Source organism: Neomonachus schauinslandi, chromosome 14, assembly GCF_002201575.2.
Source record: "Neomonachus schauinslandi chromosome 14, ASM220157v2, whole genome shotgun sequence".
NCBI lineage: Eukaryota > Metazoa > Chordata > Mammalia > Carnivora > Phocidae > Neomonachus > Neomonachus schauinslandi.
The window spans coordinates 11197380-11224102 of NC_058416.1; the positions used below are offsets into that span (position 1 = coordinate 11197380).

A 26723-nucleotide genomic window follows, 5' to 3' on the forward strand; every position below is an offset into this window, starting at 1 on the left:
ACACCAACAAATACTGTTTTTGTCCAGCAATAGGTATTTAGGTGTTAAGAATATTAGGAACTTATTTTCTGATGGTTTCTATTTTCTTGATGGCATATGAAAGAAACAAGGTTATCAGCTGAGGGAGCAAAGAGGAGAAGGTAGTTTGAGAAGGAGAGAGAAGTCATTTATTATAAGGGACAGAAATATATATAAATATAAATACACACATGCACAAAGAATAAGGAATGTATAATGGAATGGCTACACATTGTGGATTGGCACTTTGAGATTTATGTTCATCAATTTAATGTGAGACCAGTCATCCTGCCTATCTGTCTTGCTCTGTTGTCACCCATGTGTTTGAAGGGGCACAAAGAGCATAGGGCTGGATTTAACTAGTCATGGACAATGGAAAGAGAGAGGGAAGTAGAGATGATAGGAACATGTACACAGGAGTGATAATAATGAAGACCCATGGTATAGAAGTTCATAAGAAAGCATTAAGGAAATAAGGGAAGATAGATTGATATTGAGAAGATTCTGATAGCTTCAGGTTGCAGAATTGCTAGAGTGGGAGGTGGTGGACAAGGAATGAGATCCTTGAAGTAGATTTTCAGTAGTAGCATATATATGAGGGCTGACAAGTCAAGAGTATGTTTTTAAAAATCTATGACTAAATCAAGGCAGAAGAACAGATCACTGGAGTCAAGAAGACCAAGAAAATAAAAGGCCAACATGTTTAATGAGTCATCGGTATAATTTAATCAGTTACCAATCATCATGCCAGGAGTTATTATGGGAAGGAATAAAATGATACAGGGACTAAAATCTTCAATGAATTAATGTGATTACTGTATATTTGGTGGTTGATAGCAACATGGAAGATTCTAAGTCTAATGATGCATTCCACAGAAGAGTTGAGGGCTTTGAAGGAAAAAGAAAATTAAATTGTTTAAAATGATAATGGCAGTATAAACAAAATGTACTCACACTTCCAAGATCTGTGGTACATGGGACATGAGGAAAATAAATCTTACTTGAGTTTCTCCATACCCTCTTCCTTACCATCCTTCTATTATTGCTTAAGTGTTTTTACTCATATAAAAATCAAATTGGGGCGCCTGGGTGGCTCAGTCGGTTAAGCGACTGCCTTCGGCTCAGGTCATGATCCTGGAGTCCCGGAATCGAGTCCCGCATCGGGCTCCCTGCTCGGCAGGGAGTCTGCTTCTCCCTCTGACCCTCCTCCCTCTCATGCTCTCTGTCTCTTATTCTCTCTCTCTCAAATAAATAAAAAAAAAATCTTAAAAAAAAATCAAATTGTTCCACTTATTCTGCACATCCCATGGGCTCTGACCTTCTCAAAAACGTTTTTCCTTGGAATAAGATATTTTCTCTCTGTACTTTATTTGAATTGAAAGCAAGTATGTTTTCTACTTTGCTAGTCTCCTATGTAGATGTGGTATTGGTGTCTTGACATTGAAGTTTTAGCAAATGAAAGTTGTTGAGTCAAGCATCACTGAAAAACTCTTTAAATGACAGGACAGAGCTGTTAATTCAGCTGGCATTTGATTTCTGCCCCTTCCCCTCCATCACACCTGGGACATGAACACAATGGGAAGTGGTCCAAAAGCCAAGTTGTAAATATGAGGTGATGAGTGCTTGATATGAGAAGCCAAGGTCCTTGATGACATTATACTGCCAAATTGTCAGTCCTTGGGTGTATAGCTCCAGACTTCTCATTAGTAAGTCATTAGTGTAAAGCTTTGTTGCTACTAGCCAAGCACAATTTCTAACTAGGGCAAGCAGGTAATATTATTATGGTATTTCAGTACTGGATACTAAAGTCTCACAGTTGGTTGTTGATGGAGCCAAGACTCAGAATCATGTCATCTGAGCCATCTTTCCATTATATACCACCACCAGACTTATATATTGAATTACCTGCTTAATTTCACCACATGGATATACGACATGAACTGAAATGTAGCATGTCCCAGCTGATATTGTAACTCCTACCACCTTATTTATTACCTATAAATAAGCTTTTAGTCCCTGCCACTTATAACTCTACAATTCAGCTTCTTTTCACTTTTTCCCAATGCTCTTCTATCTAAACGGTAGGTCAAACTGATGTTTTAACTGATAATTAAAAAGATCATGTGTTATCTCCATTTCTTATTCTTATGTGTATCCTCATGTTGGTCCTCCTGTACTCCATTTTTCCTCCTTTCCAGTTATTTTAGTTCGGTGTTCCTTGAATAGTCCTCTACCATTAAGGCAGCAAGCCTCTCCAATTACATTAAGAAAAAAAAGTTTTTTTGTTTTTTTTTGTTTGTTTGTTTGTCTTGTTTTTGTTTTTGTTTTTTATACTCAGGGAGTCTCCAAGTCCCTCGATATGGAGCAGGCACAGAGGGTTGTCTTGCCTTCTCTAACTCATCCCCATCTTTGAATGCCCTTAGAGCCCTCACACCTGAGACTTAATTGCCATCCTGGAGAACTGCGCTCCTGCCTAAAAGCAGAGACCCTCAGGCCTCAGAGTTTTGGGGCTTTGCTTGTGGAGAAGAGCAAATGGTTTAGAATGTGGTTAGTTTATTTGTGAGGAAAAGGAAGGCTCATGGGACAGGGTCCTGCCATACATCATTTTGAAGAAAATGGGTAATGGTTGAAAGCCCAAGAATAGTATCAGAAAGCAGAAAGATTTAAACCTAAAAGCTAAGATTTTTAAATTTTTATCAATCCAACAGTTTTCTTCACACTCAATCCACGCATCTCCCCCCTGCCCCCACAGTATCAAGTTTCTCTTATATCACACTAGTAATAATTTTGGAAATTATCATAAAAATAATGTAGAATGATGTGATGTGACTATGGGACCCCAGGATTCAAAGTCAGGAGACCCTGGGATATTAGCACCAAGCTTGATCTGACTACTTGTGGGAACTACCAGTCATTTAATCCCTCAGCTCAAATTTATTAATCAGTAAAGTGAGTTGAAATAGAGATCTCTAAAATTTTGTATGTGTCTGATCTTAGCAATTGTCCTACATTATCACAGAGAGTCACTGCATATTTTTCTAACTGTAATTTCCCTAGGATCAAACCAAAAATTAGTGCACTTAGTACAGGGAAATCAAGGGTGTACCTATAGTATATTGCCAAGAAAAAAAAAATTCTTAGTCAAGGCAAAATCTCTGAAGTTTAGTTCACTAAAGCCATTCTGTTTTTAAAAATATAACAAACACATATAATCCATAATTGGCCTTTCTTGGTTTGTATAAAGAATACAGGCTGTCACTAAAATTCTTTAATGTTTAATGCAGTGAACAGTTGGAGGACACATATTTGGATCTCCCTGTTCCTTAGATCTTACAACTTTAAAAAAAAATTATTTTATTTTAATTTAAACTAAAAACAAAAACTAAAGCAAAAACAATTTACAAATTATGCCTTTTTAAGAAACTCTGCAGTATGTAGGATCTGTGGACTTTGTGCTCACAACCACAAACCACGTAGTAGGAATGAAAGGACAAAATTTATAGCCACGACCCTGCCACTAACCTACTGTACTTATCTGAGCTTTCCATTGACCATTTATACTCTTCTGTTTCTTTAGCTGCAAAATGAGAAGGTTTTATGAGATGATTTCTCATTTCCAGATTTAACATTAGATGTTTTAAAATAAGTTTTTGTATACAGTATCTTCTATAGCTAGATAACAAGAAGGCTGGGACCACATCTTAAACATCTGTATATGCTTAGTGTTCTGTACATCTGCTATAAAATGAATTCCTTAATAAGCACCTGTTATCATCATTGCTGCTGTTTCATAAGCTATGGAGATCAATCAAAATGCTCTTCCCAAGGAGCATTCTTATTGCTCAGCTATTGATATGCATGTCAATGCTCTAAAATAGGACATGTGGGTGAGTGAGCTAGATTAACACAAATGTATCGCTGCTACTCCCCACATGGCCAAAGATAATGTGATAAATATACATGGACAAACCTGAACAATGGAAATAGCTGAATGATTTGAGTTGAAACCTTAATCTCTTAAGATATTTGTGTGTGTGTGCACGTGTGTGTGTGTGTGTGTTTGTGTGTGTGTGTGTGTGTATTGCTGCAAGGAGTAGAAAGGTTCTGATACAGACATTGCTAAAATCCTGGAACCACATGTTCTAACTGTGTGACCGGGGGGGGGGGCAGATTAATTACAATAAAGAGATGATAATACTTGCCTTATAGGACTTTAACCAGAAATTTCTTTAAAATAAACCACTGAGTTTCGTACTTAGTGATGCCACTGTTTGCATTCTCACCCCCTTCTGATAATGACAACTCAATATTCCTTTGGCGATTTAAACCTTCCCAATCTCATGCAATCTTGACAGTACTCACAATCAACATGCCCAGAACTTCCTGGGTAAGAGATAGTACACACGTCCTAAGACAGGCCAAAAAACTTTCCAAGAAACTGTGAACCTTAAACAGAGGGCCATGAGAAAAGAAAAGGGTTGGCATGGGTTCGTCCCACTGCCGCATCCTCAAAAGACTATTTGCTCATTCTTGCTGCTCATATTTATAGAAAAACCTTACTCCTCTCTTTTCTGAGGACCGGCTATTCAATTTTTCCTTTAACTCTGTGAGCTATCCCCAATTATTTCAATAAATTCCTTTTCCTTTTTTCTCAGTTACCAACGCCAATTTCTGTTATTGCAACTAAAGAATGGTAACAGTACAGTTCAAGATAAATATAGCTCCTTAATCTTTCCACCTCATGTATAGCTCCCAAAGACTCACACCAAAAACATTATGGATTTTGTATTCTTCTATTCATCACACTTTTCAATAAGCATTTTAAATGTGGAAAATACTATAAGGGACAAATCAAGAGAAATGTAATCTTTAATAAATTCATTTTACCCGGAGTCTTCAAAAAAGCTAACTCAGAAGACCTTTGCTCCAAGCCGAGTTCTAATTCCAGAGCAATATCATAAAAGATGGAAAAATGGATCAAATAGATTAGGAATTTCCTACTTAACACATTTTGAAAATTATCTCTAGATCTTAATTACATTACTATAACAAAAAACACATTTTTAAAAATTTTCACCATACCCGAACAGATATATTTTCATTTTTAGTGCTAGTTATATTAAATTGGGCAGCATTTTGAAATGGATTATAGCTCATGTTTTCCTGATAGAATTGATTTCTGTTACTGTTCACATGAACCACTATTTTTCTGTATGTTACTGGCTAATTTCTTAGAAAATCAGATAGTAACAAATAATTTAGATTAAAGTAATATGTATGAATATATGCATGCATATAAGCTCCTTAAAAAACTACACACTGAATTATTCAAACATCCCAAATGCGTTCATACTAGTCACACTACATAATGTAATATCTGATACTATTTTGTTACCTTTGATCTGAGAACATATAATACCAGGAATGCCAAAAGAGCCTGCAGGTAAGTATTATCGTGGTATCCTTAAGCATAAATACAAATGTAGTTCTGTATTTAAATTGTTAGAAATGCTGAAAATACTCCCCATTAATTTTTATGAAACCCTCTTCACATCTGATCTTATTTGTAATAATATCATGTTTCAATCCATTGGCTATTTTTAGTATAGGGACTTGGGGCTTGTGCTGCCTATGGAAGTAAATCTGCTGATTTCATAAAACAGCAGTAGACTCTTAGTATATAACTAAATAAAACATAAACAGACTTTGCATAATGTTTTCTTGGTTTGTTCAAATCCTGCCATCCCTCAAAGCCCTGCTTATGCTATCACTTCTTCAAATGAAGCCTCCTGTCCGGTGAGCTCAGAGTGATTACCATTTATCTCACAATTGGCCATGTTACAGTTCTGACACTGTCTTCCCTCATTGTGTTTAACTTTTATGGGATCTTATGTCTTCAACCAGATTCTAAGTTCCTTGAGGTCAGAGAAAATGTTTTATTCATCTCTGTTTTTCCTGTCAATATTCTCCCTAGCACTGTGCACAAAGCAGGTTCTTAATAAATGTGTGTTGATGCACTGCTCCATCTCCCAGTGCTGACATGAGGAATGAAGTGTGCTCCAGACTCTAGGCTGCTCTTACAACATCTACCACCTCACTGATGAAGGTGAAGTTTCTACCATTCAGAAAGATGATCAAAATCATCAGCAGAACATGACCTGTCCTTCCAAGTTCAACAGATAAACCCTGATATTTGGTATTCAGGACCAAAATTTACATGAACTAGTAAACAACTACAAAAACATAAAAATCAGAAGTATGCTAGACCATAATTATCTACTTTTGCTTTTGAAAAAGCCTCTTCTTGTCTTGTCTCCACCACCCACCCCCCGCCCCGGCTAAGTAATCTCAACTATCATCAAATTTCCACTTTTGGCTTCTAGTTTCTATTTGGAAAGAGGAAAACAATGTATACATGACACGGTGGGGGAGGTAACAAACCTGGATGCTAGACAAGCTATAACGAAGATACAACAGTTCACAATGATGTTATAGTCTTGCTAAGCAATGGGCTCTGAGTTCATTTAATCTTTCCACCTAGTGCTACTATACTTCTAGATGGCCAAAATGCTTTATGGTGATGTAGGTGTCTCAGTCCTCTTTAAAGAAAGGGCAGATGCACAGAGAAGAGTTACTCATAGCTTTGGCTGGTGTCAAAAGTAGGTAAAAATAAAAAGTGCTGAGCAAGGCAGGGATCATGTAAGAGGAGGCTCTCAATTTTGCCTTGCTAGAGGACAGTAAATGTATTTCTTTCTAGAATTCTAGTCTCTCACTCCACATATTGGTAAATATTCCAAATATAAATAGCATATGCTAGATTTTAGTATTATACTACAAAAAATGTCAATAAATTTAAATACTAATTATCCAACTTCCCATCCTGGTTTATAATTCAAGTACTATTGGCCTAATTTTAAGCAATTACAATGAAACAAATACTACTTTCCCATTCCTCTAAGAACCACAATGTGAGCACGAAGCTCACAATCCTAAGACTCTTCAGGTTCTATCTCAATCTGGAAATTCACTTATCCTAGGATCTCAGCAGACCATACCCCCTGCCCATCCATGGCATTTGTTGAAGGAGGGCTTACATTTTGATAGGAACTTGAGTGCCCAATGCAAACACATATTTACGTCCATTAAACTGTGTATATTGTCTCTATATTGGAACATATGTGAATACAAAACAAATTTCAATATGGATCGCCAATACAATTGCTTGTAAAGTATGTCTCCTTTTGCTGACTTACTGACCTTGAAACAAAAATGGGATGCAAACACAAAAAACTGTAATAATAGCAATGTACAATGATAATACTTCCTAATACTAAAGTCATGATTCTCAGTTTAAAATCATTAGTTACTTTCCCTTTATTACTTAATCTTCAAAAACTTGGGATAAAGCAGGGATAGGGTTTGCTTTTCCTTCTTACTGGGCATAGGGAACCTTAGGTGGCTAAGTGGCATTCCGTAGGTCACTCGGTAAATAGCAGCACTGAGAAGAGAACCAGTATTCTAGAAAATGCACAGGAGTACACACTCATCAAACTACAAGATGAGGAACTTGGCCTCTTAAAGGATATCACAAATAAACAGGAGAGGAGAAATATATCAAAGACAAATCCAGAAAAAAAATCAGCCATGAATGACAGAGCGACCTTATAAAAAATAGTATAAAAATGTTTCAAGAATACAAGTAGTAAATATTAAGTCAATAAATTAATTTTACAAAAGTAAAAGAAATACACACACACACAAAAAAAAACCATTTTAGTCCACTTGGAACAAAGGCTGTACCTCTTTAATTGTGAGATTAAGGTGTTCAAAAACTGACATAAGCTAGTATTAACCTGACCTTTCAGGTCACCTTCATCAGCCTTAAGAAAATGAAAATGAGGTGAAAATAAATTCCTGGCCAGCCTCTTTCATTGATGAAAGCCACAGAGATCTTTACCTCTAAAATCAGCAGAGTTCACTTTCTGACCTTTCTATATCTGTGCTTCAGTGAGGAGACCTGGAGGTCACTTCATCTCTAACTCAAGTCACTTACCACTTGGTCCTACTCTCCCTTCTTCCCCAAATTATTATATAATGCTGCATTTTTTCAAATAAAATATTATAACAAGTGAAATATCGATGTGGAGAGGCTTTAGCAGGCTGATACACAAGGAAACGGGTAAAGGAAAAAGAAGAAACAAGATTTCTTAACTTCTCTCATTCAAGTACTGAATTATGTTATGTATTAGTATCTCTTTTTTTATATCTCCAACTTCATGAAAGCATTCTCTTTCTCCCCATGAAATTAAATGATTTAAGCAGAAGTGAGACTATTGCAAGTAGCTGATCTATGCCTACAATCATGCTGTGTCTGATCATAAGAGGAGGAGACTTACGTGTTTCAGTAAGAGAGGTGATGCTGTAACAAACCCCAAATTCAAGTGTTTGCAAGTCAACAAGACTTGGTGGATGGAGCTATGCTTAAGTCAGGAAACTGTTTTGGCAATGAAGGCTGGGCTATTACAGGGAGAAAGGGAAGGCTTGTTCTATCTGGTACATTTGTGACTTTCAAATGTTCTATTACACAGAAGATTATATTCTTAGGAATAGTTTATGATCATTGTGTTAAAAATAATATAGTCATCCATAGAGCCTGAATTTATTGTATAGATGGAAATGATGAGTATGACCTCATTTTTTTTTTAAAGCTTTTATTTATTTGACAGAGAGAGACACAGCGAGAGAGAGAACACAAGCAGGGGGAGCGGGAGAGGGAGAAGCAGGCTCTCTGCGGAGCAGGGAGCCCGATGTGGGACTTGACCCCAGGACCCTGGGACCATGACCTAAGCCGAAAGCAGACGCTTAACAACTGAGCCATCCAGGCGCCTAAGTATGACTTCATTTTTGAACTGACAATTATTTTATGCAAATTCTACATTAGACTATGATATTAATAACAGACAAAAGAGAAGGAAAGGAGAGCAGTTATATATGCCTAAATAAGCTTATTATTTTAGGGAGGTAAAAGATTATGCTTTTCTTAACTAAGAATCATTGTCTAAATTACAGATATTTTTCATTACACTTTGTCGTCAATGTCCAAACTTAGCTCAGACGTTAGCTCAAAAGCACTTAGCATTGCCAGATAGCAGTTAAATCTAAAAAACTGTGGTTAGCTTATAAGCTAAATATATCTGAATATAAAACCTTAACTGATTTTTGTACTTTATTAGACTTTGTAAAAAAAAAAAAAGTCCAAAATGTCACATTAAAAAGTTTTACTTATGAATGCAAATTAAGACATGTAATACAAAGTAATTTCAAGTATATTCTCTGTAAAATATTCACCTAAAAAGATGTATCATATGCACACACATACTAACACACACATACACAAAAACATACATGTAGATCTCAGGTTGTAAATTAGAAGTAAAAAGTGTGAAACTGAATGTTGTGGTATTCTGAAGTGCTTATCTATCATCACTCTGTTAGTCGTAAAGAGATCAGTTGCTTAGAACCATGTGTCTAGTCTTGATACAGGACTATTGATAAAACATTTGAAAAATAGTCCTTATACAGTATTATTTAATTTTTTACAAGTGGAAATAATAAACTAAAAAATATGCTACCCAAATAGACCAATATGTAAAAAAAAAAATGATTTGCTTAAAAGTTAATCCCTAATTTTAATTGTTTATAAAATTAGTTTTCTAATATATGTCCATATCCTACAACTAGGACATACATCGCTTCATTTTTGAACACAGTTTGCTTTGAAAGAGCTCTGGATAATTGATTCAATAGGAACATCAGCTATGGCTTGTGGATGATAATGAATGCCTAGGAATATTGCTACATAATAATGGCCTTGAATAATCAGGTGAAACTTTTTTAAATTAGTAAAATGTCAAGTTGTTCTGATCCTGTTTCACTTCCACTGCTATGGCTCAATATATATACAAAACTGGTCTTCATTTGCTGTGAATCAAAAGCATCATAATATAGAAACATGAGTTGTGAATAAAGCACATTGTTATAAACTGCAGGAAAGAAGAGCAATGAGCTTTTACCTCACAGGGCTGTTGGAAGAATCTGGGTCATGAGCTGCTACAGTGCCAATGATATTCCCAACTTGGGTAGCTTCCGACACCTCCATGGGGTACAAAGGTGAGGAAAACACGGGGGGGCTCGTCCACATCTTCCACAATTATCTTCACTGTTGTCGTGTCACTGAATGGCCCCAAGCTTAGAAAGCGAGGGTCGGCATCTTTGTTTGCAGCTTCTATCCGGAGTGTGTAACTTGTTTTGGCTTCAAAATCCAGGTCCTATAAAGAAAGTTATTAAGGAAATTAAATTACCAATTAAATAGTCAGCTAAGCAGAGCCTTTTCATTTATGAATGTTAATAAGCATAGAAAGGACTCAGCCACGAAAATGCACCATCAGCATTCACAAATAATAAATAATAATGCCAATCAGAATCCTTGCTGTTTTTCTGGCTCATAGACAATGGTAAGTGCTTTGGAGCTAACTTAATCCACTCTGCTGCCGTGCATTGCATGGGCAAAAGCAAGTCTTTAGAATATTATTTGAAAGACAACCGATAAGGCTGAAAACTCTTTCCAACAGGGACATCAATATAATATCCTTCAACCATGTAATTTAACTGCACTATCCAGGGGTGCACATTAAAAAGAAAGAAAAATATAACTTTCCACTGGATTTCTCATTTAAAAGGTCATCTTTATTGATTTCAGGGACTCCAATGCAATCCTGAGCTTTTAGGTGCTCCAAAGGCAGCCACACTGCATAGGTGGGATGTTGAGTTTGTGCTGTCTGAAAACACAGCCAATTCTCGATGAAGCACAATTTCTTTCTCCACAATTCCTCAACCAGTATACACTGTGTCTCTGTTTGTATCTGATGGTTGAGAGTTATATTCTAAAATCTCAGTTCTGCAACTTTCCAAGAGGATTAACATGTCAACACTTTACTCAAAAATAGTGACCCAAGCTAAACCATTTGGTAGTTTTAAAAAGTTGTAAGGGCAATTAAATGTTGTCCTAGGAAAGCACCATCTGTGAAAAAAAAATTATATATACAATATGCTGAAGTTGTTTGTGACAATAAAATGCTTCTCTTTTTCAAGGAGAAAGAAGAGAAAGAGAAATGCTTTCTCTATTTTCAAATACAGAGTCACAGATTTTTATGACTTTTTTTTTTTAAAGATTTTTATTTATTTATTTGTGAGAGAGAGACACAGCAAGAGAGGGAACACAAGCAGGGGGAGAGGGAGAAGCAGGCTTCCCATGGAGCAGAGAGCCCGATGCGGGGCTCGATCCCAGGACCCTGGAACCACGACCTGAGCCGAAGGCAGATGCTTTAACGACTGAGCCACCCAGGCACCCCAGATTTTTATGACTTTTGATCTCAATCTCAGCACTGAAAAACTGTCCCAAAATATTCCTTACATTCAAGGAGATAAAACAAAAATAATTTTTTAAAAAGTAAAGAAATGGACCGAAATGCTACCAAATATAAAGCATGGTTTACTTAATTGTAATTTTTACCTAACGGTTATGTATCAGAAAAAGTATTAGGGAAAAGGGGACTAAAATAAACAAAACAATGTAGTCATGTAAATAGAAAATAGGATATATATAGAGAGACACACTGTATGTATGTATATGTATGTCTATATGACAAACAGTATATATATGTACTGTTTATATAAAACATAACATGTGCACACAGAAATCCATGTACATACAAAATATACAAATATAGATGTGTGTGTATTTGCAGATATATGTTACATAAAAGTCTCCATGGCTCATCTCCGATTAATACTGAGGGAAAAACATATAAATCAATACTCAAAAATAGGTTTACAGTATCTAGATCAGGGAGCACTTACTAAATGTTTACTAGCTTCACATCTGTCTCATCCAATAGATTGTAAGCTCCAGACTGTCTTGTTAATTACTAGCATTCCCAGGGCCTATTATGAATTCAGTACATAGAAGGGGCTCAATAAATTCTTGTTGAATTAGAAAAAACTAGACCACAGATATCCAGGACACAGAGCCTTAACATTGAACTCTACTTTTGCCCCAGGGAATCCTGATAGCCAAAAGGAGGGGTGGGAGAAGGAACAGTTAGGTATATTGGTTTTCTTTACCACAAAACACTTCTTAGAATTGCTACAGGAAAATGCAGTTTTAATTTTCCGAGCTTTCATATGAAAATGCAGGGGCATGTGGTACACAGTGCCCTAAACACCACCTTATTAACAAATTCAGTGATATTCTGATGATGCTACCTTTTTTGTCTATTACCTAAAAATATTTCCAGTGCAATGGTTCTCAACCAAATGTGAGGATCAGAACTACCCAGGGGAGTTTTCTGACACATGTGTGGCCCCTTCAAAGAAGATTTTGATTCAGCAGATCCAGGAAGAAGCCCAACCATATGTATTTTTAAAAGGGGGGGCTCCTGGGGGGCTCAGTCAGTTAAGCATCTGCCTTCAGCTCAGGTCATGATCTCAGGGTCCTGGAATCGAGTCCTGCGTTGGGCTCCCCACTCCCCGCTCCACGGGAAGCATGTTTCTCCCTCTCTCTCTCCCCTGCTCATGCTCCCTCTCTCATTCTCTCTCTCTCAAATAAATAAATAAAGTCTTTAAAAAAAAGAAGGCTCATTGGGTAATTGTGATGCAAAGCCTCTTGTAAGAAGGCTGACCTCTGCATTAACACTGTGTTGTACCCATACATGTAATCTAGTATTTAATTTGGGTATTGCTAAGGATAAAAAAAATTCCTTACCTAAATGCATTTACTTATTCCAAACATACAAATAGCTTGGATATTAACCTGTGTACTTTGTTCTTATATTACCTATAAAACTGACAAATAATGAGAGAAATCTTATTTTTATATCGTATGTGTCTCTGTATGACAGAAGGTGTCTTAAAAATCCTATTTACCATCTCCTTTTAAATCAATTCAAAACCACAACCACTTTTAAGATATTCATTCAGCTCTATCAAAAGGGATAACAAGTATTTCTGTATTCAAGTAAAAGTTTGGCATATGAAAGAAAAATGTAAAATTTACTGCACAAATGAATGCGATTATCTTATAGCAACTTTTTTTTAATGTGTCTAAAAGGCAACAACATGAGGTATAGACATCTGGATGCCACTGAGTCATAATGAAACACAGTATCATGCATGATGATTGGTTGCCTAAGAGCTATTATGACAATAGAGCAATAAAAGAATTTGTATGAAAGGCTATGAATCAAGACTACAGACAAAAGAAATTGCTACACAAAATGATTTCCAGAGCAAATCAGAATCAACCAGACATCTACTTTTCAAAGAGGGGTGTGGTGTGATAGATAGGGTTGTTAAACACATTAAAGAGAGAGCTTTTGCAATAAAATTTTAATTCCTATTTCTCTTTCTTACTGACTTCTATCTAAGCAATACGTTCCATAACCATTAGATTTAATGAACAGGGTTTTACTTGGGGGAAAAAAAAAAAAAAAGTTTAACAACTGAGGAAACACAGAGTAAAAGGAAGAAGATAAAGGTAATGTCTAAATAGATTCTATCCAATATTGGAACTACATGTCACTGGGGACTATATATAAGTGGAAATTAAACCAAAACATTCTTCACACTGTGGCCCACAATAGCAAGCAATAAAGGGTGAATAAGAACCCGGATTCAAATGGGAGTCACGCAGACCCAAGCCAGTGACCCCACAGAGCCTTTCTGGGACCTGTAGAAGCTGTGCTTTCATCTGTCAAGTGACATGTATATCAGAGACACTGAGAGAAGAAGCTTGTTTGGTATATTATTTCCTAGACTATAAAATAGATCTGTTTACATTTTTGCCATCAGAGATGATGAACTGCAGGATTAAAAAAAAAACCAAAAACTACAGAGAACACACTGATGGTTAGCAGAGGGGAGGTGGGTGGGGATGGGTGAAATAGGTGAAGGGGATGAGCCCTGAGTAATGCACAGAATTGTTGAATCACTCTACTGTGCACCTGAAACTAATATAACACTATGTAAACTATACTGGAATTAGAATAACACAATTAAAAAAATAAGCAGTATATCTAAGGCAGGGGTGAACAACCTTTTCCTGTAAGGAAATAATACTAAATAATTAGGCTTTGCAGGTTGTACATTCTCTGCCACCTATAAATGAATTAGTGTGGCTGTGTGCCAATAATGCTTCATTTACAGACAATGAAACATAAATTCTATAGAACTTTCACATATCACACATTCGTCTTCCTTCCATTTTTCTCAATCATTTAAAAACATAAAACCACCCGTAGTCCTTGAGCTGTACAAAAACAGGCAGTTATTTGTCAACACTGATCTAAGGAGCCCAAGATAATAAGCTTCTTTTTCCAGACTAGATGCTCACCCTTCTTCCTCCCATCCCTTTTACCACAATTGAAATGAACTATTCACTAGAAGCAGCACACTTTGTGTCTTCCAGTTCATATCACCTGCTGGTTCTCCTTTCACATAATTTTGTCTTCCATTTGTCTTATTGAAATCTCATGGAGACCCACTATCACCTTCTTTATTAACGTTCCCATAATCCCCTTACCTAATGAATAGTAAAACTTCTTTATATGGAAAGCCAACCATGAACAGGAAGTTTTATACACATCTTTAACGTGCATTTAAAAAAGATGCAGGGCTGGTATTATTAATCGATGTGAAATCCAAACAGCAGAGAGTTCCAGTGAAAGTCCAAAGTTACATGTGTAGAGGGGAAAGACACACTATGTGAAGTTAAGGCCATGTCCACCCACCACCCATTTCCTTCCTGCTATAGAAAGCAGGCTCCAAGAGTAACTGTTTCTTATTATATGGCATTATCACATTTAGGCACCTGCCCACCTGACCAACCTTATAGGTTTGCTGTAGAGTATTCCTAAATTTAAAACACTTAGAACATCAACTGACACTGAGTAACTGCTGTATAAATATTCCCTTTGTTACTATTATATTATTCTTAGTGCCATTACTTCCTGCTAGGTTATAAACAAATCAAATGAAAGTTAAAATCATGTCTTCCTCCTCTATGTTTCGCCTGTGACACTTAGGCCTACGTCTTCAGTAAAGTCAGTTTATAATATGATGGCTTGAATTAAAAAAAGCAAAAAACAAAACAAAGCAAAACCTATCATTAATAGTGGGGTCTGAATAGTTCCCCTGCCATTTTTAGCCTTTTGAAAAGTAAAACCTAAGTTAAAACATAATCTTGAGTCCATTTAATAAAACCACTGCAATGCATTTTTCTTTCTCCATATAGCTTGGCTTCTGGTCTACAGCCAAATGTGCTCTCATTAAGCTCAATGGCCTCCTTTTAGATCTTGCACTTTTGGGCAATGCTGGTGTTGATGTTTAGGAATCGATCCAAGTTAAAGTCTTCTTTTGGAAATTGTTCATTCTGCTCTTCTAAACGTGGCATGGTCCCAACAGGGCTGATGAGAGAGAGAGTGTGCGCACACACACACATGTGCCTGTCTATATATTTAGTGTCTGTGTTAAATGTTGATTTTGTACAAAAGCACTAAGACTGTTTGTCATTTTTAAAAACACTTCTTTTTCTAGAGATTCCAGCTGTCTTTTGGATCAAAGCATATTCTGTTGCTTTCAATATCTTCCCTCCTTGTTGATCAAACCAATATAAATCTTTTTTCCCCTAAGTAAATGGGCCTAAATGAGGCCATACCTATGGAAAAATAACCCTCAATCACAATTTTCCCTTCACAATTATTTTACTCTAAATAAACCTACTGTCCAGATCCTTAAAAGTGACCTATAACCTTGAAAAAGGTCTCTCCGCAAGAATAATTTTGTACAAATACAATGATAAGAGTTCTAAAGTGACTCCCAGCAAGTACTTTTCAAAAGCAAAAAATACCTTTATTATGGACAACTACTCTGCTGCCTTTGTTTTCTCCCTTCCCAGGGTTGTGCCGGAGAGTCTTAATGTTTTCCCCCCTTGCCTGAATTTAGACAGGCTTCTTCCTGCTCTTGGCCCCTGACCTCCCCTTTCTTAGAGCAGTTAGTTTAGAAAATAGGTATTGTAAGTCCATTCTTTGCCCCTTTGAGATGGAAATTTTTTAAAAAGTTTCTTGACATTTTTACAGCCCAGGAATGTCTTCCTCAAGAAAAAGAGGGCACGTACTGCATGGAGCACTGGGTGTTATACACAAACAATGAATCATGGAACACTACATCAAAAACTAATGATGTATGGTGATTAACATAATAAAATTAAAAAAACAAAAAACAAAAAACGGGGAGTCATTTCTTTGAAATGTCATCATCAAGGAAGATAGAGCCTCTAGTTGCTAGCTGCTGGGAGGGTAGGAGCCAACCTTCAGCCTGAGCCTTGCTCCAAGTTGTAAAACTACCTCCTGTCATGAAGATACAAGAAAATTTACTTTTCCTTTAGGTAAAGCCGATCAGCACATACAGATGCCCTATTATCCCCCCTATCCATCCACACTCTAGCTCTTAACTCGCCAGCCCTCTGTCTCACCTGACTTGAGTTTAGACTGAATTCTGGCCTCCTTCTCCTATTGCAATATCCTTGAAGCCTGTCTTATCCTGTTTAAATCTGTCCAGTACAATTTTTGTTGATAGTTGCAAGTGATTTTACCATCTTCTGAAGCTTTTGTCTTGAAAACTTTTGTGAATCATGAAACCTATATCCAGATTTGGGCAATAAGCTATTTTTATAGAGAATAAGAGAAGGGAAAGATATGTTCCAAACTGTAACATATATAAGATTCTATATTTGGATGCACCATGTTGACACATTAAAAAAAAAATCTAGGCACAAACAAATCATCTAAAAAAGCAAAATAAGTATAAGCAAATTTGGAACAAGCAAAAAAGGATTACTGGGTACCTCCATGTCCAGTTTATATTTCTATGAGAGTCATTATTTTAACTTTTCAAAAAATTATACTTTAATGCAACTCTTTATCAGGGACTTGATAACAAATACTCATATTTTGCAAACAGACTATTATCACTACACAGAAAGTATCTGGTGTTCTACAGGTAAATTAGGGCCTTAACGAAGATATGAATAAATGCAGAAATGTTTAAGTCTGAAACATTATGTCAACATATTAAGAATAAAGTCAGGATACAAATATCAGGAATAATTATTTCCATTATCTAGCCACACAAGTGTCCTCTGGCTTCCATGAGTACTTAAATTAACATCTCTTAACCTAGATACTAGAAAAAAGCAATGAAGCAGATATAACACATCTCCATTTTCTAACTTAAAAAAATCGAAGACCATCAACTAAATGCATATATGTTTCAGATTTTTAGTTGAACTTATCTAAAAGAGGTAGAACCATAAACTGCTAAATGTATTCCCTATTAAAAATGCACATTTATATAGTCCTTCCCATGTGCATTCTACAAGTTTTACAATATTAATTTATTAACTGCTCACACTCATTGGTTCTCACAAGACAATACTGTAAGATAAGATACCTCTTAACTGATCTTTCTGACAAATCTGGAAACTGAGCCAAGCACAGACTGAGTTCCTTGCTCATAACCACACAGGGTGGCCCCAGTGTCTTTGTTCCCACAGAGTAAGAACAAAAGATCAGAATGAATTGGAAGTATGAATCTGACAATCTAAAACAAAAAGAGTAGTAGTGAATCTCAAGATGATGACAAAGGAAGAAGGTGGGATAAACCATATAAAACTGATGTAGGAAATAAGCAGTCCATACTGCAGTGGTGAGAGAGAAATTGAGGGCTGTTATCACCAAAATGTCCACTGCCATCACGTATTATTTCAACTTGAGCACAGAATGACTAAATCGGGAATTACCCAGATTCTTATCCATACCTAGTTAATTAATGTCTGGCTTTCTCTTTTATGTTCTGTTGTTAGGATTAGCTATTCCACTCACAGAAATGTTCAACTATGACTTCTGTGTTAATTTCCTACTCTTGCAGTAGCAAAACACCACAAATGTAGTGGCTTAAAAAAACATCAATTTATTGTTTTACCATTTTGGAGTTCAGAGGTCTAAATCATGGTGTTGACAGGACTGTGTTCCTTCTTAAGGCTTCAGGGAAGAATCAAAATAATTGTGCGGATCAAAATAAATTAATGTTTGCTGCTGTTTGATAAAGGCTCCCAAGAAAAATATAAGCTAAACTGCCTTTGGGTCATAATCTGGATTCAGCCTGCCAGAAAATGTGTGAGACCCTTCCACACAAAGTCACTGGGTCTAGTCATGGTGCATGCTGGGAAATAGGGACCTCTGCCTGAGCTGTTGTGTGAACCACGTTTTAGATGCTGGGCAGGAATATAGTCATTTGCAAGGCTTGTTTTCTATTTTCTGCTTATGAAATAATAATAATAAGAAAACCTACTGAATTCACAGTAGGAGGTTGTGGTACACAGAAGAGTGTGCCCTCCTTCCCCCATCCTAAAGATATCCATGTCCTAATCTCTGGAATCTGTTGAGTAGTTTACCTTACATGACAAAAGGAATTTTGCAGATGTGATTAAGCACAATTATTTTGTGAGTAACGCTGAAACAGGAGAGAAGACTATAGCCTAAGTCAGCTGACCTGAGATTCTGTTCTTACTTTTGCCATTTCATATACGTGTAAACTGAAGACTTTTTAGTTTCTTCGGAGCACAGCTGGGACTCAAAATCTTTTTTTCTACTTTCCCAGCATCCACAGTATTGTACAGCTCCTCTCTTTTCATGTGTTTTTTTCACTCACTTCTCAAATCTGGCCTGACCTCTCTCGCTTTGATGAATGTAATGTGGCAGCAGAGATTGATATTGGCTTCAAGAGATCCTGTAGCTTCTGTTCTTGCCATTCTTGGAACAAACCCAAGCTAGCAACTGGATGCTCTGAGACACATTTCTAGCCCCCCTTGGCTCAGCAGATGGACAGCCACCTCCCTAGAGTCACAGCCACCAAGATGACCATGTGTGAGCCTACCTAAGGCCAGCAGAAAAAATCAGCCGGCTGAACCCCCACCAAACTGCTCACCCACAAAGTCATGATGTAAAGAAATAATGTTGTTTAAAGTGGTTGATTGCGGGGGTGATTTGTTAAGTAGCAATGAATAGTTGACACAGCTGTGGAGAGAAATAGAATAAAAGTCAGTGGCTTCGGGTTTTGATATGTGATGACAGCATATCCAGTGAAAATGAACCAAAATAGCCTTGAAATGCCCAGATGAAATAGTGAGAGAGAGGTCATATCTAGACATGTGAATTTCTTTGAATTCCAGGCCCTTGACTCTTCTAATCATTTCCTTATTGGTTTATATCCTGTCTTCATTATCTAAAATAGATTCCAGGAACCATCAGTTCCCCACTCTACTGATAATATATGCAATTCCTTTTCTTTTATTTATCCGAATATATTTAAATTTTAAGTTTGCTTTGTTGATCAGTTATTTATAAACTCTCTTAAAATACCTCAGTCCTAAAAGGATAAAACAATTTCCCTTCTCTGAATCTTTCCCTGCCCTGCTAACTTAAATTTTTAGTTTCACCAAGTAATGTCTAAAGCATTCTTCCCCTCACTTTTTTATGTTTTTTAAGTAATCTCTGTGCCCAATGTGGGGCTTGAACTCATGACCATGAGATCAAGAATTGCATGCCCACTGACTGAGCCAGCCAGGCACCCCTTTCCCTTACTTTATATACATGCTTTAGTGATATTCTCGAGTGTCCCTTTAATTTTAATTATCATGCATATGATTATGCTTCCCAGGACCAAGTTTGTACTCGAGACCTCTGCCTGGAGCTGCTAATCCTTATTCATGACCTCCTAGATGTTATTACCCAGATATCACAGGCACCTCACATGTATTCCAAACCATATTAATCATCATCACACACTCCCATTCTAAAGGAATGACACAATTATTCATCCAGTTACTCATACTAGAAAGATTCAGTTTTGTCCTTAAATTCTCTCTCCAACTTTCTTATACAATCACTAAATCTTATCTCTTTCTTAAATATGCCTTTCTTGGAAGCCTACCCATTGAAACTAATTTAAGAAACAACACACAATGGAAAGAAAGACAGAAAGAAAAAACTGTACATTATCTGTGACTTGTACTAAGCAAAAAAAAAAAAAAAAAAAGTGATGGACTCACTGGAAAATGTCTTTGACATACACATATTCCGAGAACACTGCTCTGATAACTGTCAACATCAAAGCAAACAGAAAATACTCATAAGCGAACACGGCCTTTGCCTCTTTGATCAAGACTGTCCTGTGTTGACATTTACATTACTATCAACTTCCTTCAAAGAGTGTCAATTTCTTATTTCCTTTTTAAGCCCCTAAATGTATCTCTAATCTTGGATTCAAACACTGCTAAATTTATACCTTAATAAGCAGATAGCCTATATATATGCATACATGAGCATAATGATTAAAATGATATAAGGATATACTTAAATATACACAGGAACAATGGGTTGAATAAATTGGAAAATACAGTCTGAAATTCAGAAGTTAAATAAATTTGAGTTACTGTATTAATCTTATCACAGTCAGCCTTTAAAATTAAAATAATCCAAAATGTATGCCTTTTCCCAGTCCAATGAGAGAAATATCTTTGTTCTATTTTGAGAAATGTGCCTCTACAGCACCAGGATTAATTGAATTAAATCTTTTGAAAGAAAAATGTAATAATAAGAAAAATAAATTGGAAATGTTTTCGGTTTGACACACCTCCACCACACATCAGCAGCATTTTGTGAAATGCTGAAATACATACTTGACTCTGGGAATTAGCTCCTCATTATTGCAAGTAGTAGACAAAGGACACATTTCAATAACAAAATAGTAAACCCCAGAGCTTAGAAATCCTCATGGCAGAGTTGAAGGCTGAAGGGAAACTGTATATTCTAACTCTTTCTCCCTCACAGTGAAAGGATGTGGGCCACCTTAGAAATACTTCTACAGTGATGCTCTATTATTTGATGGCTTTGGCTTCATTTTTAAAGGTATGGATATAAGGAGATTATGAAGATAGCATAGAATCGGCCAGGAAAAGCTAAAATACGCTGTTTGACAGTGACAATGTGAGCCTCCAAACACCATCCATATGCCAGAGATGCATGTGTACTTATCCTTCACAGGAAATGCATCTTGAAAATGTTCATTTTTTACTGTACTGTAACTCTAGAGTAATGTATTTTATAAAAGCAGAATCCCATATTTAATCCCTCCTGAGGTCTTATATTGAAAACTGAAGTACATTAGAGGAAAGATTCTCATATCTCAAAGGAAAAATAGGAAACTAAAGTTCCTGCATTGTAAATTATGATGCAAAAATGTAAGCAGAAAAAATTCCAGGTGGAAAGAAAAACAGTTTCACTCACATGGGATAATACTCAGGTTTACATTTTGTGAATTTGGGAGCCCTGTGTAATTGGTCGTAGAAGTTATTAAATCATTCATAAATGGCCAAAGCAGGAGCTTTGTCGTCTTAATTTGAAACAGTATTTAAACTATATAATCATGTTTATAATTCTGTGATAATACCTATAAAAACCTTTAGCCTTGGGGATTCTGCCTATTTGGTCATATTTATAAACATTTTCTATATAAGACATTGGAACAAAAATAACATAAGTGAAGGTTATCTTTCACAATTCTGTACTTATTTTTCTTTTTCTAACATATTTAAAAAAGACTGGTTTCTTGTTCTCTCTCTGCTCTGAAGTTCACTCTATGTGAAGTATAACATATGTAAATGTTTCAAAATATAATAACAGTTTGCTCAAACTGGAATAAATCTCATTATAACCATGACAGTGCATTGTTTATGACAAAGAAATGAACTGAAGTTTTATTATACTATAGAGTAGAGAGAAAATAAGTTCACATGATTATCAAGCATGGTCCACAGGTACAAAATACCCTACTTCCAAGAGAAATGGCATATAAACAAACAGTGAAACTCTGTTATCCACATGTGAAATAATATTTAGAGACATTCACAATCATCAGAATACATTATGTCAACATCCTAGAAGTGCTGGTGGTAAATGTTTTCCTATAGTTAGGAGAGACTAGAAAACCCATCAAAAAGTGGGTCATTTTTTGGGACTGCCCACAGCATTCTACTGTATATCTAAATGAAAATTTTCAAATATTCTAAGAACAATGGAAGAATGCTTCATTTGTTTTCCTTCAGAATTTCTTGGTTCTAGTAAGAATGTCCTTGTGACTCAGATCAGAATTCCATTCTGGATTTCATAGATGATTCCACTATTCTATACAGAAAGAATACCGAATTTATGGGACCCATATATGTTTTTGCTGACTCCACTCACTGTAAGGAGCCTCTGGGAGCATTTTACCTGGAATGAAATACGGAACCTCATTTCACTGAAATTGTGACAAATAAAACTGAAAATCAAAATGCTGTCCTTGAGGACCATATGCAATTGTTAGTTCTGACAGAGGGAATCAGAAAATCTTAAGGACAGACCTTCTTCATTCTGAAAAACAACAACAACAACAACAACAAAACACTCTAAAGAGACTATTTTTTTTTTAATGTTAAGCAAAAACACTCTTCTGAAGTAGAACTCAGGATCCTGTTGGCTTCATGATGGAAAAACACTTGGATGTGGGGTTAAAGACTGCCCTTATGAGGCTAGTGGACTACACTGCTTTAAGATGGAGGGTTTTCATGAGAGACTATGGACTCTGAGAAACAAACTGAGGGTTCTAGAGGGGAGGGGGTTTAGCCCAGTGATGGGTATTAAAGAGGGCACGTACTGAATGGAGACACTGGGTGCTATATGCAAACAATGAATCATGGAACACTACATCAAAAACTAATGATGTAATGTATGGTGATTAAGATAATAAAAAAAAAGATGGAGGGTTTTAGGGGTAGTGGGCCAAGTACGGATATTCTATTTTTCATGAGTAGAAGCCACTTGCCTTGGATTGAAGATGAAAGTTTGTAACAACAGTTCTTACGAACTACAGCGAATCTACTCATTTTTAACTTACTTTTGTAGCTATCATTATTGAAAACTCTTGTTAATTCTAACAATCCTTCAGTAAATTCTTTTGGAATTTCTAAGCATATAACCTCATTAATGATTATTTTACTGCTTCATTTCAATTTGTTGTATCCCTCTCTCTTATTCCCTTAGTATAAGGTAGATTGCTTTCAATCTAGTTGGACTAATAAAGTATTTTTGAATTTTGAACAGCAATTTAAAGAAAGGATGGATTTGAGAAGCTAGAAATAGGTTGTAAACTCAGGAGCTATTAAAATAGTTTTGGAGTGAGCAATGATAACCAACCTTAGGATAATGCTAAAGAGAACAGAAAAAAACATATAGCCAAGAGCTATTATGGATCAAGGAGGAACAAGAAGCTAGAAATGACTTCAAAGCTTTAAACTTAAAAAAAAAAAAAGTGTGTGATTTGACTGTGACCAGAATTAACAATTCCCTAAAACTTTAAAAAATAATATTAAGAAATTGAAGAGGGCGCCTGGGTGGCTCAGTTGGTTAAGCGACTGCCTTCGGCTCAGGTCATGATCCTGGAGTCCCTGGATCGAGTCCCGCATCGGGCTCCCTGCTCAGCAGGGAGTCTGCTTCTCCCTCTGACCCTCCCCCCTCTCATGCTCTATCTCAGTCTCTCTCTCAAATAAATAAATAAAATCTTTAAAAAAAAAAAAAAAAGAAATTGAAGATAAATGTTATTACTGAACTAAATATATCAAATATATATATCTGTGTATATGTTTCTTCAATGCTTTATGCTCTCTATGTGAAATGTATGTGTTCAATAAAAATAATTTCAATATATATTTAAATTCTAGAATATGAACAGATTGATTTCAGATGAATCTTTGAAATCTTTGAGCAGCATTGTACCTTATTGCATTCCTTTTATTTTAGACAACAAAACAAAACATTTTGCCAACAGTTGGCCTATCCTAGTTATTAAAACTTTTTTACACAGATTGTCACCAGCTAAGCTAAAATAGCAGCTGTCCACTGGAAATAATTGCAGAAATGTTTTGCCCACTGGCCTGAAATCAAACATATGTTTTCCTGTTAACAACTAAAATGTAACTCTCTTTACTGACATGTGTTAATTATTGAGGAGTGTTAATTACAGAGTTATACACCTGGATTGTCAGACTGGCATAAGATACCATTATTTAGAGGGTGGGGATTATCACATATTTTAATTTTTAGCATTTCAAATAGTTGAGAAAGTAAGACTATATTCTACAATAATTTTTTTAACTTAACATTTGTCTAAGATCATGTCTATACAAAGCAGAAGGAATAAATAGCTCATTTCCCCCCATATCTAATCAGTGTTGGGAGCTAATTTAAATATACCATGACAGAGTCTTTAGTTCGGATTATAGGGATTTTCTACCTCCTTTGCACTTATATTTAGGGGATTATGATAAGCTTCACAACTTTCCATGCTCTGTATGAATTCTTCAAACCCTTCAATTAGTATAAACTGTAAAAAGGAATAATTGATAATGTAGCAAGTCTTCAACATTTTGGTTTCTATTTCTAACTTTGCACTGCTTTCACATATATGGACTGTCTGTCTAGTTTGCTGATAAGGACTTTTAGTTGATTTTAGGGGTTTCATGCCTGGAATAGTCAACAAAGAAACACACTCCTCTCTCCACATAGGTCATTTATTTATTTTTTTTTAAAGATTTTATTTATTTATTTGACAGAGAGAGTCACAGCAAAAGAGGGAACACAAGCGGGGGGAGTGGCAGAGGGAGAAGCAGGCTTCCCACGGAGCAGGGAGCCCGACGCGGGGCTCGATTCCAGGACCCTGGATCATGACCTGAGCCAAAGGCAGACGCTTAACGACTGAGCCACCCAGGCGCCCCTCCACATAGGTCATTTAAAACAGTACTTTTGCCAATGTGCCTACTGTCAGTCATAACACAGCAGATAAGGGCTTGTGGGATTGCTCAGAAGAGACCCGTTGGGGCATGTTTACAAATGTCCTTGAGGATTCTTTATGATTCTGACAGCTAAAAATAAACGCAGAGCTTCTCTTCCTAAAGTTAAAATATTAACAATTCCACATGGTCATTTACTTTGTCTAATACGTTCTTCCATCAAAGCAAACATGGATTGTCAGCATGGGCAGTGGTGTTACCTTCACAGAAAATAAAAATAAAGGAAATGTTACCTTCTGTATAGTGATGATTCCTTCCTGTGTGTCTTTGTCAACAGAAATCTTGAAAATTCCCAATCCGTCACCATCCACAATTCTGTATTCCATTTCAGCATTAGCTCCTATATCTGCATCAGCTGCTTTGATCCTGGCCACCACGGAGGCCACTGGCAATGACTCTGGGACGTTATACTGGTAAGACCCTGTGAAATTCACATCAAGAAGTGAACAAACCACATGGAAGCTAACCAATAAATACTTAACTATCTGGCTGCTTTGCATCATCTTTGCTTAGTTTGTTTTTATATTTTACTAAAAAAGATGTTAAGGCAATATGAGATGAAGGACAAGTTTCATATAGACTCAAGAAATTTCTTGGTGATAATCTAAAATAATTGATACATGACAGCAGAAACAGCCTGAGGAAGGCATGATAAGAGTGTCCATTCCTTCAGCGGGGGGTCTGCTTCTCCCTCTGACCCTCCCCCCTCTCATGTGCTCTCTCTCATTCTCTCTCTCTGAAATAAATAAATAAAAACTTAAATCTTTAAAAAAAAAAAAAAAAAAAAGAGTGTCCATTCCTGTATTTCTAGTGGTGAGAAATAAGCAATTTTTAATAATACAATTTAAAATAATTATACATAAGATCAATATGTAACCATTGAATCTAAATAATTAAAATATAATAATATAAATATTAAAAAATAAAAACAGTATAGCTTAGGTTTCAAGTGGGCAAATACAAGCCTAAATAATTCTGATTACTTATTGTTAGGATGTACATAACAGTGTCTTTTACTAAGAAAGTTTCAGACAACTGGACAAGGACATTGATGAAAGACCACATTAGCCTTGTTTCAGCTCATAAATTTATCAGGAATGAGAGTTATCTCTGTGGGTTGTATGATTTGGGACACAAAGGCACAAGAGCAGACGTGATATTATTTGAACAGAAGGAAAGAAAAGTAAAATAGAAAGAGAAGCTTTTTAACTTTCTTTTGTAAAAATTCCTCTTCACCATCCTGCAAGTCAAGAAAAAAACCAAAAAAAACCAAACAAACAAAACACAGTTTGGAAAGCAGATGACCATGAATCATCCCTTCGAAACTAGAAAACTCCTCAGAACCATTTTTCTCTAATCATCTGTTTTTTCCTGTTTCCTCTACCTATTCCATTCCCTTCAGGTTGTTAAATGTGGTGTACTTTCACTTTCTTATGAAGAGAAAAAGATTCTCTTCGAAGGAACTGAAGGGACCCCATTTTCAGCTCAGAATTACTATTGTTAGCAATTTTCTACATTTTGTGAACAGTCACTGATTAAAAAAAAAAATAATGACAATATATGCTGATGACTTTTGAGTGATCCCTTTTACAGATCCAGAAGCACCCTTAGTAAAATCCAGAAATTTTAAGGATAGAATATTAAC

The 26723-nt window shown here is 36.1% G+C and overlaps 1 protein-coding gene across 1 annotated transcript in view; it reads right to left on the reverse strand.

The window, feature by feature from the left end:
• CDH7 (cadherin 7) overlaps positions 1-26723 on the reverse strand; it is a 116789-nt gene that overhangs the window by 33851 nt on the left and 56215 nt on the right. The window contains 3 exon segments of the mRNA XM_021686406.1: positions 10092-10207; positions 10209-10346; positions 25312-25499. Of these exon segments, the coding sequence (XP_021542081.1) occupies positions 10092-10207; positions 10209-10346; positions 25312-25499 (442 nt within the window).